General features: G+C 43.3%; 1 protein-coding gene across 5 annotated transcripts in view; it reads right to left on the bottom strand.

Moving 5' to 3' along the window:
• RFX2 (regulatory factor X2) overlaps positions 1–15,220 on the bottom strand; it is an 84,133-nt gene that overhangs the window by 30,645 nt on the left and 38,268 nt on the right. For 3 of the 5 annotated variants that reach the window (XM_012761658.3, XM_075998314.1, XM_012761659.3), the window contains exon 2: positions 1,461–1,558. In XM_012761658.3, the coding sequence (XP_012617112.1) occupies positions 1,461–1,550 (90 nt within the window). In that variant the 5' untranslated portion in view covers positions 1,551–1,558. Of the gene's footprint in view, positions 1–1,460; positions 3,229–15,220 lie in introns of those variants that run through there. The other 2 variants (XM_075998312.1, XM_075998313.1) reach the window with 1 other exon arrangement.

Genomic DNA, 15,220 nt, shown 5'->3' with positions numbered 1-15,220 from the left:
TTTTGTTTTTGCTGATTTTTTCCCCCTACTTTAATCAGTTCTTTTCGTTGTGTTCCTAACTTTTAGATTTGAAATCGAGGGTGATGACCTGGTCACAGTGGACTTCTGCACACTGTGACGAGCCTTCAGTCTGTTTCATGTGGTCTGTGCTGTTCACTTTGTGTTCATGTCTACTTTACAGCTTATTTCTCCTTCCTTCTTTCCTTCCTTCCTTCCTTCCTTCCTTCCTTCCTTCCTTCCTTCCTTCCTTCCTTCCTTCCTTCCTTCCTTCCTTCCTCTTCTTCTTCTTCTTCTCCTCCTCCTCCCTCCCTCCCTTCTTTCTTTCTTTCAATTTTTTTTTTTTTTTTTGAGAGTAGGTCTCACTCTGTTGCCCAGGCTAGAATGCAGTGGTGTTATCATAGCTCACTGCAACCTAGAACTCTTGGGCTCAAGCAATCCTGCTGCCTCAGCCTTTTGAGTAGCTGGGACTACAGTCAGACACCACTATGCCTGGCTAGTTGTTTTAAAAAATTTTTGTAGAGATGGGGTTCTCACTATGTTGCCCAGGCTTGTCTCAAACTCCTGGGCTCAAGTGATCCTCCTGTCTCAGCCTCCCAAAGTGCTAAGATTATAGGCATGAGACACTGCGCCCGGACTATAGCTTATTTCAATCCATAGCAGGAATCTAGAAATAGTGAGAGTCTCGACGTGAAAATTCTCTCTCTGCAGATTTTTTTTTTTTTTTGAGACAGAGTCTCGCTTTGTTGTCCAGGCTAGAGTGAGTGCCGTGGCGTCAGCCTAGCTCACAGCAACCTCAAACTCCTGGGCTCGAGCGATCCTTCTGCCTCAGCCTCCCAAGTAGCTGGGACTACAGGCATGCACCACCATGCCTGGCTAATTTTTTTATATATATATCAGTTGGCCAATTAATTTCTTTCTATTTATAGTAGAGACAGGGTCTTGCTCTTGCTCAGGCTGGTTTCGAACTCCTGACCTTGAGCAAGCCGCCCGCCTCGGCCTCCCAGACAGCTAGGATTATAGGTGTGAGCCACCGCGCCCGGCCTCTCTCTGCAGATTTTAAAGAACATCTTCATTCTAATGCTAGATTCCATTTCAACCCAAATCCTAAGAATTCCAACTTATTTTTTGCCTTATCCATAAAATATGTCAGTGTAAAGGGGTCATTTCCGAAGTGCAAGAAAACTTTCATTGAAAGATAAGAAGAGATGAAGTTGATTCAGGGCAGTGGTTTCTTTTTCAGTTCACATTATTTTCTCAGTGGGACCCTTTTCACAAATGGGGGAAAAAACGTAAAAATGTGAAGGAAGCGATGCCTATTTCAACAGCAGTGGTCTTGGGGCTGAGAAGTCCATTCAGAAAAATATAGATTTCTCTCTCTTGCGGATCCAAGTAATTCTTCAAACCCGAAGGGCACACGTCCACACTGGCCGCCCTCCTGCCCAGGGGCGGGTGTTTGTTACCTGCGGGGAGGCTGGCACAGGCTGGGCTGCCGCTGACGGACGCAGGGCCACGGACGCCGGCGACTCCGATCCACTCTCCGAATTCTGCATGCTCAGTTCTAAAGAGAGGTGGAGAGAGACTGGGTGGGCGAGGGTTGCACGCACCATGCCCAAAGAGGCAACTTAGGAGTTCAAGAGAGGCGAGCAGGAATTTCCACGTTCTTCAAAGCAGAAATGCAGACACTCTGGGTACCGGGTAAGGAAGCGGGGAAACGGGTTGCACAACTGATCCACAGATGGACAGAGGGGGCAGAGACTGTTTTTCAAAATATAAAACCAAAACAGGCCAGGCGCGGTGGCGCATGCCTGTAATCCCAGCACTTTGAGAGGCTGAGGCAGGAGCCTCACTTGGGCCCAAAAGTTTGAAACCAGCCTGGGCAATACAGTGAGACTCCTTGAGCCATCATGCCCGGCCCAGTCTTCACTTTTAAATAAACGATCAGCTATGTTAAGCATTTGAGAAACTGTTAAATACACACACTTAAGCGGGGGTCGCTTTGTGACCAAGCACACACACCAGTCCCCTGTTCTGGCACCAGCTCTGAGCATGTCAGGCCCCAAGTGTGGGGTCTCCACTGCTCCGGCCCCATGGGGTGCAGTGAGGACAGAAGCGCGTGCACGAGTTCCAGTGCCCACGGCCATAAACACTGCTAGGTTGTTATTTTTCACTAACACCCCAACAGTTCCCACCCCTAAGAATCAGTACACAATTTTTTTTAAAAAAAACCTTTTCTTACCGTAAAGCAAAACTGGTAACAGATTAAACTATTAATAATTTCCCTAAAGAAAGCAGAAAGGGGTGTGTGTGTTTGAATGCGACTGTGCTGGTTTGATCCTATCTATATTGTCAGGGACCTTTCCCTGACTTCCCCCAGCGGCCCTCCCAGGTGCCTTCGGTGGGACTCAGTTCATTTTTCAGTTATGTGCGAGCCACACGCAGCTCTAACCACTAGATGGCGCCAGAGCCACGCGGCGATTGGCTGCGGCACTGAATTCAGTCTCAGCGGGCCACCTGCATTCTCTTCTTCCAAAAGACTGAATTTCCAGTTGTGTCTTTCTGGGCCTCCAATTTTCTCTCTCTCTCCCCTTGACAGCGCTACATTTGGGATTTTTCTGTTGGAAGTTGTTTAATCGAGCTTAATCAAACTTGAATTTACAGTTTTCTGTAAATGTTCGGATCACTCACTCGCACACCGCACACCGCACTCCACGTGGTTCCCATCTGAAGCCAAGAAGCGGTGATGTCAGTGATGCTAGGGGGAGATAATTTTGACTAGAACTCCTCAAGAAAAGAACCTGCTAGTGACAAGGTGAGAAAGCTGACTTGACTAGGACCAGCTCCTTGTTCCGCTGGCAGAAATAATTGTGCTCCAAAGGCCGAATCTTATTTAAATAAGGAGAGCCGGGCCAGGAGCGGTGGCTCACGCCTGTAATCCTAGCACTTTGGGAGGCCGAGGCGGGTGGATTGCTCAAGGTCAGGAGTTCGAAACCAGCCTGAGCGAGACCCCGTCTCTACCAAAAATAGAAAGAAATTAATTGACCAACTAAAAATATATATACAAAAAATTAGCCGGGCATGGTGGTGCATGCCTGTAGTCCCAGCTACTCGGGAGGCTGAGGCAGTAGGATCGCTGAGCCCCGGAGATTGAGGTTGCTGTGAGCCAGGCTGACGCCACGGCACTCACTCTAGCCTGGGCAACAAAGTGAGACTCTGTCTCAAAAAAAAAAAAAAAAAGGAGAGCCGGGTGGATAGGGAGACCACGCTCTGCTCGCCATGGCCAGAATGCACCTTTTAGAATGCAAGTTACTCCATATCACGGCCGTTTTCACATTAACGTGTTCCCTTGCTCTAACACGTCATTACCATGTACTGTCTACGGGTCAGACTGGCAAGTGTATGGCTTTGCCTGGGTGCATGCCCCAACCCACAAACGCTTGGGTGGCACAAAGCATCAGGGTAGCTGCCCTGAGGTGTCCGAGTGCTTGGGGTGGGGTAGGAGGGATTCTGGAAGAGTGAGAGCCACAGAAGGGGCAAGTCCCCAAATCTGCCTATAAAATCCATCCAAATCTTTGGCCAGCTGACTGACTACACCACACAAGCGTGGGGGACATACCAGAGGTCTCAGGAAAAAAACAGCAGCTCAAAGATGAAAAAACTAAGTGGAGATTTCAGCTTCTGCCCACTGTAGGAGAGAAAGTTTGAATCTAGCCAAGTCAGCTGCCTTCAAGGGAACCAGCAGAATCCATACATTAATATCATGCTCATGTCCAGGACCCAATAAAAATCATAAGCTCTGAGAAGAAGCAGGAAAGTGCAACCTGCACTCAAGACAGAAGAAAAGGAGTCAATTACAACCAAACCCAAGACAATCCAGATGACACAGAGAGCAGACGAGGAGGACTAAAGCAGCTACTAAAAATATGTTTTTAGAGAACTCAAAGGAAGGTATATTTGTAATAAATGAACATATGAGAATCTCTATCAAGAAACAGAAACTGTAAAAAAAGAACCACAATCAGGACTAGGCCCAGTGGCTCATGACTATTGTCCCAGGACTTTGGGAGGCCAAGGTGAGAGGATCACTTGAGCCTAGGAGTTCAAGACCAGTCTGGGCAACATAGTGAGATCCAATCTCTAAAGAGAGAGAGAGAGAGAGAGAGAGAGAGAGAGAGAGAGAGAGAGAGAGAGAGAGAGAGAATGAAAAATTAGCCAGAAATGGTTCTAGCTACTCCAGAGGCTGAAGTGGGAGGATCACTTGAGCCCAGAAGTTTGAGGTAACAGTGATTATCTATAATCACAGCACAGCACTCCAGCCTGAGTGACAAAGCAAGACCCCATTTCAAAAAAGAAAAAAAGAGAACCAAACAGAAATTCTGAAGCTGAACAGTAGAAGGTGTCAATGAAATATCAATGAAAGCGTCACTGGATGTGCTTGACAGCTGAAGGAAGAGACAGCAGAAGGAAGAATCAGTGAAATTTGAAGATACATGAATAGAATTTATCCAATCTAAAGAACCAAGAGAAAAAAAATGAAAAAATACGAATAGAACAAGCAGTCTAACACATATGCAACTGCAGTTCCAGAAGAAAAGGAGAGAATGAAAGAGACAAAAATATTAAAGAATGGTGAATACTTAAATTTGGAGAAAGATATCAACTTAGAGGTCCAAGAAACTCAACGAACCCAAAAAAGGATAAATACAAAGAAAACCAACTTAGGTATGTCATGGTTAAATTGCTAAAATAAAAGAAATAGGCCGGGTGCGGTGGTTCACGCCTGTAATCCTAGCACTCTGGGAGGCCGAGGCAGGCAGATTGCTCAAGGTCAGGAGTTCAAAACCAGCTTGAGCAAGAGCGAGACCCCGTCTCTACTATAAATAGAAAGAAATTAATTGGCCAACTAATATATATAGAAAAAATTAGCCGGGTATGGTGGCGCATGCCTGCAGTCCCAGCTACTTGGGAGGCTGAGGCAGCAGGATTGCTTGAGCCCAGGAGTTTGAGGTTGCTGTGAGCCAGGCTTATGCCACGGCATTCACTCGAGCCTGGGCAACAAAGTGAGACTCTGTCTCATAAAAAAGAAAAATAAATAAATAAAAATAAAAGAAATAAAGAGAAAATATTGAAAATAGAGAAAAACCATGTTATATTCAAAAGGAAGACACCACAGACGACAACTGACTTCTCATCAGTAACAATGGCGACCAGCAGACAATGGAACAGCATCCTTAACATGCTGGGAAAAACCCTGTCAACCCAGAATTGCATATCCAACAACACTGTCTTTTTAAAAATGAAAGTGAAATAAAGACATTTTCAGATAAACAAAACCTGATAAATTTTGCTGCCTACATTATAAGAAGTGCTAAAGAAAGTTCTTCAGGATAAAGGAAAATACCAGACGGTAAACTTGGATCCATTAGAAGGAGTAAAGATCACTGGAAATGATAAATATTCAGATAATTTTAAAAGACTGTATCCTTTATTTTCTTCTGTTAATTTTTTAAAAAATACATATACATATATTTAACAAAAACTTTATAACTAACTCCATTGTGGGGCATATAACATATATATAATAGGTGTGATCTATATGATAATAATAGCATAAAGGATGGAGTAAATTGAATTATACATGCAAGATTCTTGTCTTTTACATAAAGTAGTAACATATTAACTCTACATAAATTGTGATACATTAATGATGCATATTGTAACCTCTAAAGCAATCACTAAGAAAAAAATACAAAAAGGTATAGTTAAAAAACTAAAATCAAATGAAATCCTCCTAAACATATTTAATTATCCCCCAAGAAGGCAAGAAATGAAGAACAGAGAAACAAGATCGAAAGCAAATGGAAAAATGGCTTTCCTAAATCCAGATATAGTAATAATTATATTAAATGTAAATGAACTAAACGCTGAGTAGAAAGGCAGAAACGGTGAAATGATCAGCTTGTATAACAAACAAGATCCCATTATATGCTCCCTAAAAGAAATCCTATTTAAAAATAAAGACACACATAGGTTGAAAGTAGTACGATGGAAAAAAATACATCATGCAAACTCTAACCTTAAGAAATCTGGAGTGGCTATAATAATAAGAAAAAATAGATATCAAGATAAGGAATGTTAGTAGAGATACTAGAGACATAGACAAGAGATAAAATTTCATCATGATGAACTTATCAATTTATCAGGATGGCATAGTCATTATATGCACCTGGTAATACAGCTTCAAAATACAAAAAGCAAAAATTAACAGAACTAAAAGAAGAAACAGATCATAGTTGGAGATTTTAAACATCCTTCATTCAGTAACTTTAATAGAAGAACTAAACAAAAATTTCAGTAAGGATATAGAATATCTGAATTACAATATAAACCACATTGATCTAATTGACATTTATAAAACACTATGATCAAAACTTGTAGGCCGGGCATGGTGGCTCACGCCTGTAATCCTAGCACTTTGGGAGACCAAGGTGGGAGGATTGCTCGAGGTTAGGAGTTCGAGACCAGCCTGAGCAAAAGCGAGACCCCCGCTTCTTTCTACTAAAAAAATAGAAAGAAATTTCATCTGCAAAATGGAAAGTAAAAAAATAAGAAAAAAGAGTAAAAAAAAGTATTAATTTTTATATTATAAAATAAAAAATAAAAAGAAATTAATTGGCCAGGTAAAAATATATAGAAAAAATTAGCTAGGCATGGTGACACATGCCTGTAGTCCCAGCTACTCGGGAAACTGAGGCAGGAGGATTGCTTGAGCCCAGGAGTTTGAGGTTGCTGTGAGCTAGGCTGATGCCACGGCACTCTAGCCCGGGCAACACAGTGAGACTCTGTCTCAAAAGAAAACTCAAAACTTGTACATTCCTTAATCCTAGCACTCTGGGAGGCTGAAGTGGGTGGATCATTTGGGCTGAGAAGTTTGAGACCAGCCTGAATAAGAGCGAGACCCCGTCTCTACTAAAAAAATAGAAAGAAATTTGCTGGACAACTAAAAATATATAGAAAAAATTAGCCGGGCATGGTGGTGCATGCCTGTAGTCCCAACTACTAGAGAGGCTGAGCAGGAGGATTGCTTCAGTCCAAGAGTTTGAGGTTGCTGTGAGCTAGGCTGATGCCATGGCACTCTAGTCCGGGCAATAGAGTAAGACTCTGCCCCCCCCCCCAAAAAAAAACTTGTACATTCTTTTCAAACACACAGAATATTCAATATTGTGGGTTATATCCTGGGCTATAAAGCAAGTCTCAATATTTTTCTCAAGGCTAATCTCTTTCTTTTGAGACAGAGTCTCACTTTGTTGCCCAGGCTAGAGTGAGTGCCATGGCATCCTAGCTCACAGCAACCTCAAACTCCTGGGCTTAAGTGATCCTCCTGCCTCAGCCTCCCGAGTAGCTGGGACTACAGGCATGCACCACCATGCCTGGCTAATTTTTTGTATATATATATTTTTAGTTGGTCAATTAATTTCTTTCTATTTTAGTAGAGACAGGGTCTCGCTCTTGTTTAGGCTGGTTTCGAACTCCTGCCCTCGAGCGATCGGCCCGTCTTGGCCTCCCGAGGGCTAGGATTACAGGTGTGAGCTACCGCGCCTGGCTTAGACTAATCTCTTTAGCCCAGGAGTTTGAGACCAGCCTGGGCAACATAGTGAGATCCTATCTCTAAAAAAAAATTTAAAACAATTAGCTGAGTGTGGTGGCATGTACCTGCACTCCCAGCTACTTGGAAGGCTGAGGTGGGAAGACTGCTTAAGCCCAGGAGTTCAAAGGTTCCAGGGAGCTATGACTGCATCACTTCACTCCAGCCTGGGTGACAGAATGAAACCCTGTCTCTAAAAATAAATAAATAAATAAATGTTTAAGAAGCTATAGAAAGAAAAGCAAATTAAACCTAAATTAATCAGAAAAGAAGGAAAATCATAAAGAACAATTCCACAATGGAGAAAATGAACAAAATTCAAATTTCTTCAAAATTGAAATTCCTTGAAAATAGAAATGAGCTATCAAGCCAAGAAAAAAAAAAAAAACATAAAGGAGATTTAAACACACATTACTAAGAGAAAGAAGCCAATATTAAAAAGCCATACACTGTACGATTCCAATTATATAACAGTTTGGAAAGGGCATAACTACCGAGACAGTACAAAGATCAGTGGTTGCCAGGGTTAGAGAGGAGAGAAGGATGGGAGCCAGAGCACATAGGATTTTCAGGTCAGTAGAACTATTAATATTCTGGATGGTACTATAGGGTCAGATATATGATACTGTACATTTGTCAAGAGCCATAGAACGTACACAACAGCAAGAGTGAATTGTGATGGACTACAGACTTTGAGTGATAATGTGATAATGCCAAGTTCATCAATTGTAACAAATGTGCCCCTCTGGTAGGGTATGTTCATAATGGGGAGGGTTATACATGTGTGAAGGCAGCGGGTATATGGGAAATCTCTGTACCATTCTCTCATTTTTGCTGTGTACTTAAATTACTGTAAAAAATTAAGTCTTTTAAAAAGAAGATTAACTGACAACTCCTAGAAAGACTGATAGGAAAGGAAAAAAAAAAGAGAAAAAACCCAAATCACCAATATCAGGAGTGAAATGAGATTCAGCACTACAGAGCCTACAGAAATCAAAATGATAATAAGAAACGATTATGAATTTAGCTAACAAATTCAACAACTTAGATCAAATTAACTTTTTTGAAAAATACAACATACTGAACAAGATGAAACAGAAAACGCAAATGCCATACATCTAATAAAGAAATTGAATGTTATTGAAAGTCTCCCTACAAAGAAAACTTTAGGTACATATAGTTTTGCTGGAGAATGCTATCAAATACCGAAAAAAGAATTAATACACAAATTTTAATTAATACACAAATTAATACACAAATTTTCTATTTTCCATGAGAAAATAGAAAAAGGAATACTTCCTCTTATGAGGTCATTAAGCCCTGATACCAAAATTTGATAAAGATATTATCAGATAAGTATTTAGATCAGTATCTCTCATTAATTTATATGTAAAAGTCATTAACAAAATATCAATAAATCAAATCCAGCAACATATACCTAATATAACCCATATTTACATTGTCAATTGATTTTTTTTTATCTTTTAAAAAAATTTTTAGTTTTGCTTTTTGGTAAACCCAAATGGAATGTATGATTTTTTTTTTCTAATGGAACTCCTGCTATTTTCCTCCTCAGTTGATTTTTGACAAAAGGCAATTCAATAGAGAAAGAAAAGTCATTTAAACAAATGGTGCTACAGCAACAGGATATTTATATTGAGGGGAAAAAATAAACCTTGACCCCTACCTCACACCATACACAAAAATGTTCTAAAGTTATAACGCAGACTTACACATAAAAGCTAATCCTATGAAACTTCTCAGAGAAAACATAGGGGGTTAGGCAAAGGTTTCTTAGACAAGATACAGAAAGCAATATGTATAAATAAATAAAACTTGATAAATTATATTTCAGCAAAATTTAAAATCTCTGCTTATTAAAAGGTTCCATTAAGAACATGAGTAGGTAAGCCATAGTCTGGGAGAAATAATTGCAAAACATGTATCTGAAAAAGGGCTTTTACCTACAATATATGTATAAAAATGTATAATATGTAAAACATGTAATACATATTATATGTATACATATAATATATAATATATTAATATAATATATTTAAATACATATAATATGTAAAAATAATGTAAAATGTATAATATGTATAATAGATAATAATGTATAATATATATATAAAAACTCCTACAATTCAATAATAAGACAATAACCTAATAGAGAAAATAGGCAAAACACTTCAATAGGCACTTCACAAAGAAAGATACACAGATGCCCCAAAATACATGAAACAGTGTTCAACCTCATAGGCTACTAGGTAACTGCATATTCAAGCCACAGTGAGATACCACTACCCACTCACTAGAATGGGTAACACCAAGTTTGATGACATCCATCGTGGTAAGCCCATGGAACAACTGGAATGCTCCCACACGGCTGTGGGGATGTGAGATGATACAACCATGCTGGGAAAAGGTCTGGCAGTTCTCTAGAAAGTTGAACCTATTCTTTAACCCACAGTTCCTCTCCTAGGTATAATATTTATCCAAGAGACACAAAAATATGTGTCTTCAAAAAGAAACTTGTACAAGCATGTTCATAGCAGTTTTAATTCACAACTGCCAAAAAGTAGAAATAAGCCAAATGCTCCTCATCAGGATAATGGATGAGAAAATTGTAGACTATGATGATTTAAAGATACATATTGTAATCCCAAAGCAACTACTAGAAAAGAAAAAGGCATAGCTGAAAAGCTGATAGAGGAACTTCTGGATAGCTGAACACATGATGGTTCCTAGAGGCATGACCAGAGGGGGCATGAACGCTCCATGCCCCTTCCCACATGCCTTGCTGTATCCATTTTTTCATCTGTACACTTTGTAATAAACCACTAAACCTGTTCAGGATAAACTTTTTGTACTACATGGAGAGGCCCAGCCAACAGCCAGAATCAGGTGCCAGAAAGGTGAGGAAGGGAGGTCATCTTAGACCATCCAGTCCCAACTGGTCCACCCAACCACCATGACACAAGGCAAGACCAGCACAAGAATCACCCTGCTGAGCCCAGCCCAAATGATTGACTCATAGAATTGTGAACAATAGCTCTTTTCAGCCACTAAAAAAAAAAAAAAAAAAAAAAAAAGCTAACAGAATAGTACTGGAATACTACTCATTAATAGAAAAGAATGAACTATTGATACTCACAACATATGGATGAATCTCAAAACCATTATGTGGAGTGAAAAAAGCTGAGTCCGAAATTGCAGATAAGGTAGAATTAGAGAAAACTAATCTAAAGTAATGAGGGTGGGATTGATTGGGAAGGGACAGGAGGAACTTTCTAGGGAGATAGACACATTCTCTATGATAACAGGGTGTGGGTGGCCATTTGTCAAAATTAGCCAGTTAAGCTTTGCACATTTACTGTATGTAAATTTTAACCAAAAAATTCCCAATGTAGAGGAGGTTGGGGAGTGAGTGGGGTATTTAGGTGGCATGGGAATATGGCAGGATGCTGACAAAGGTAGAGGGTGGTGGCTACGTGGGGTTCATTGCAGTTTATTTTGCAGATGCTCAAAAGTTCTATGATAAAAAGCTAAACACAAATACCTGTGACTAGCTATCAGCTTGAGAGAATGGGCATGAATGCAGAACACACTGGCTTGCCACACTAGTGGTGCCTCAAGGTGAGAGCAGTAGCTTGTGTGGTCCTTCCAGAAGGTGTGACACTGGATCCCCAGTCTTCTTCTCCACCTGGCAGAGGAGGGGAGGTGGCAGGGCCCCGTGGACAGAGGCACCGGTGATCCCTTCGATATAAAGTCCACGGGGCACAAGGACGCATGCTGTGGGGCCCCTTTCTGCCCCCTAGTTTGGGAATCCCTAAATCCAGCCAAGTTTAGTATGCATGACCGAGAGAAGCCCGCGCTTCTGCTCTGAACCTGAACTTGTCATGGGAGCTGGGGCTCATTCAGTAACTGTCCTCCCTGCCCTTGCTTTCTCACATTCCTTTGTCCTCTCTCTTGGTTTTGGTCCTGTGGGAGGACCCAGGCAGTCTTTCTTGGATCACCTCCACCTGAGTCCCCCCAGCCTGGGTTGCAGGAGCCCCAGAGTAGCTAATGTAAAGCAGAGGGGCCGCAGACACGACTGTCACCTCACCTGGCCCTGCCTGGCCAGCGGGCTGGCCCGAAGCTCTCTCACGGCTGAGACACACGCCCGGGATGTTGTTTGTAAGCTAAGCACGTTTCATTTGCCATCTGGTCGGAGATAAGGGCAGGCATGAAATAAAGTGGGAGAGCACAGAAGCAGCAGTGCAATTTCCCCTCCTTTGCCGGCACCAGCATTTGGAATCCATGAAATGCACATTTGACCTTGAACAGATGTCCAAATAAACGAAACATACACTTGACCTTTGGGAGCCGCTGCTGGGTGAAATTCACCAGTGGCAATATCCACCACGGCCTCCTGAGTTTATGTGAGGGGGCAAAGGACAGACACAGCGAGAGCAGCCCGGATTACGGTGGCGATGAATGAATCTGCCTGGGCACAAAGGGAAGAGGCTTCTGTTTACAGGAAAATACTCCCATCACCTAGTAACCAGTAATGTCAGGAAAGGAAGCGCAGAATATGCTCACAGCAATTTCTGGGCGCTGTTCCTGGCCCAGCCGCTGACTCACTGCGACCTTAAGCAATCTCTTTTCTATTCCTGTTCCTTCAAATGCCAAATGGAGCTCTCACCTGCCTCGCAGCAGTCTGATCAATATTTAGACAGCATTTTGCCGTCTTTGGGTGTAATCAGGGGAGCAAAAGCAAAGTGGTTTTTAGTCACTTTCATTTTGGCTGGTTAATGACCTTCCACCTTGGGGAGACACATGGCCCCCTGGGCCATCAGATCATCCTCTCCTGGTGCCTGGTGGCATCCAGATGGCACCGGAGTTCATTAGCCCCAGGAAAGCAATTAATTTCCTCCCTCTGAACAAGAAGGAACAAGCCTAGAACGCTCTCAGGAGCATCCGTTGTGTCTCAGCCCGGATTCTGCCCCAATGCTTGTCCTAACACTCCCCACGATACTATGGTGCCCAGCAAGATCCTGTCCACTTCCTTCTCTTGGCCCCTTCAGCCTGAGGGCCAGGTCTGAGGACCAAGCGGTGCGTGTTTGGATCCCGTCTCCACTCTCATGGAGTGGGCCAGGTCTAAGGACCAAGCGATGCGTGTTTGGATCCCGTCTGTGCTCTCATGTGGCCCTGCTAAGCTGTAGGCACGGAGAGGGCGCCCGTTTGTTGGGGGAGCTGAACATCCATCTCCCTCTTGCTGAAAAGTGGATTTGTCCCCTGCTGATGGGAGAGCCATGGCTTTTCTTGCACTGGGATCGCTCTCAGTATACCCAGTTGGTTCTCAACGTCCAGCGGGGCCCCCCCTCAGCACCGTGGATGCTGCGGCCGGATGATTCTCTAGGATGGGGCCATGCTGGGCACTGCAGGGTGCTGAGTGGCATCCCTGACCTCCAGCCAGTCCATGCCAGGAGCACCCCCTAGTGTGACAACCACAGATGGCCCCAAACATCGCTCAGTGTCCCCTGGGGGCAGAAGGGTCCCCACTGAGAACCCCTGTTCTGCATGGACATGCAATGTCTGAGAAGGGAGCTGGATTCGGACGGCCCATGAGTAAGAGGAGGCTGTGGACGGGAAGAATAAAATGGAGGGTTCTGCAGGGCATGAAATGGTGACAATTTAGCCAGACAAGGAGTGTGAAATGAGAGCAGAAAAAACCAGCCAGACCCTTCGACGGCTACCCACTGTTTTCCAGAGTGGCACGTCTCAGCAAACACCAAGGCTGTGACCCGTTACTCCTTCCTGCCTAAGCCATTTGGGTGCCCTGTCATTCCTCAGTCACTTTTTGATTTTCATTTTTTTCGGCAATGGTATTTCAAGGATCGGAACTGGCACCAAGTTTCTCCAAAATAAAGTATTTTCAGAATTCAAATTCCTTTTTCTTTCGCTAAGAATTGGGCTTCTGTTCCTGTTTTCTTCTCGGAAGCCAAACTTTCCCTCTTTTCTCTAGCACAGTGGCAGAACCAAGCCCTTGACAAGTGGCCTGCTGGGGCCCTCGGTGGGGGCAGGGATGGGGGACAGCACCAGTCAGCTCCTAAGTTGCAGGTTCTAATCCTCACAGGCTTGGGACCAACTACACTGGCCCAGCCTCCCCTAACTCAGGGGACCCCTGTCACAACAGGGGAAACACCCAGTTACTTCCCTCTTAAAGAGACACGATTTGACTACTAAGGTAAAAATTGTCCACACTCAGGTATGGTCACCTCATCTCTGATGTGGTCTGATTTTAATTGCCATTGACGATGTCATGAATTCAGGGGAAAATTTGAATTAAAAACCACTGAGCCTTCACCTGGACATTTTTACCCACCCAATATTCTTGGGCAGGTGACGCAATTCCATCACATTAAAACTAACTTAAACACCATAAAACTTGGTTCCGAGGAAATGGAAATTCTCCCTAGGTTAGGGAATGCCCTGAAGTTTACACAGTGGAGCGAATGGAAACTGGATGCCAAGCCAGAGACTGTCACTTGCCGATATGTCCTCTGGGGGGGGCTTAGAAGTGTCACCTACAGACATACGCAAACACACATGCACACACCTCACGTGAATATGCATGTACATGCACACACAAAGACACATGTACCCACATATATACACATATACACAGACATAAATACAATACCCAACACACACTAACATGAGAAAAATGCCCAAACCACTCAAAGACATTTGTCATTTTCTTACTTCAGACATTTTTCTGTTAAACTGAACGTTGACTAATCCCAGTGGACAGAAATCAATATTTCTTACAGTAAAAGGAGGGGCATGTTTACTTATTTACACACACATATGGGAGAAAACCTTAAAATACAGGTCTTTCTCTACGGGCCACGGCCTCTTCTAGCTCCTTCTACCCCTAGATCCTTCCCCTCATCCTCTCCCCACTGCTGACACCCCCAGCCCCTCGCCCCCCATGTTCCCTCCCCCTTCCCTGCATCATCACCTCCCACTGGTGCACTGTCTGTGACAACAGCAGAGGTGAGGAGCTGATGGCTAGACCAGCAGCTACAATATTTACTCTCTGGCCCTTCTCAGAAAAAGGCCACTGGCCCCTTCTGGAAAGTTCTAGAACATTCTATCTCCTTTTGAGGACTCATCCATTAAGCCCATAATTGGCCTTCTGCACGGGCTCTGTTCTTTCAGCTTAGGGACAGGTTTACATCACACCCGTTTCAGGACAACACCCACCACCACCATGACCACATTCCTTAACCTTTATCTTCTCTCAAGATGCTGGTTCTTCTTTCATTGCTGGTTGTGATTCTTGGAAGGGAGCCTGTGCTGTCTTCTCTTGGCAATTCTCACACCTGCCCTATGGTTCTCCCTGAGGTCTTCATGGGACAGTTTTCAGGGCTCTGTAGAGTTTGGTGTTGCTCCTTGAACTTCCGTCTTTCCTCATGTCTGGGCATCGCTGCTGTCTGGCCTTACCCCCTCTCCAACGGCACCTCCCCGGTCCTCTGCACTGGCCCCTCTTTGTCCCCCATACTGCCTTGAGCCCTCCATCCCTTCCCT

This window comes from Microcebus murinus, chromosome 27 (assembly GCF_040939455.1).
Source record: "Microcebus murinus isolate Inina chromosome 27, M.murinus_Inina_mat1.0, whole genome shotgun sequence".
Classification (NCBI taxonomy): domain Eukaryota; kingdom Metazoa; phylum Chordata; class Mammalia; order Primates; family Cheirogaleidae; genus Microcebus; species Microcebus murinus.
This window is presented reverse-complemented; position numbering and strand designations above follow the sequence as displayed.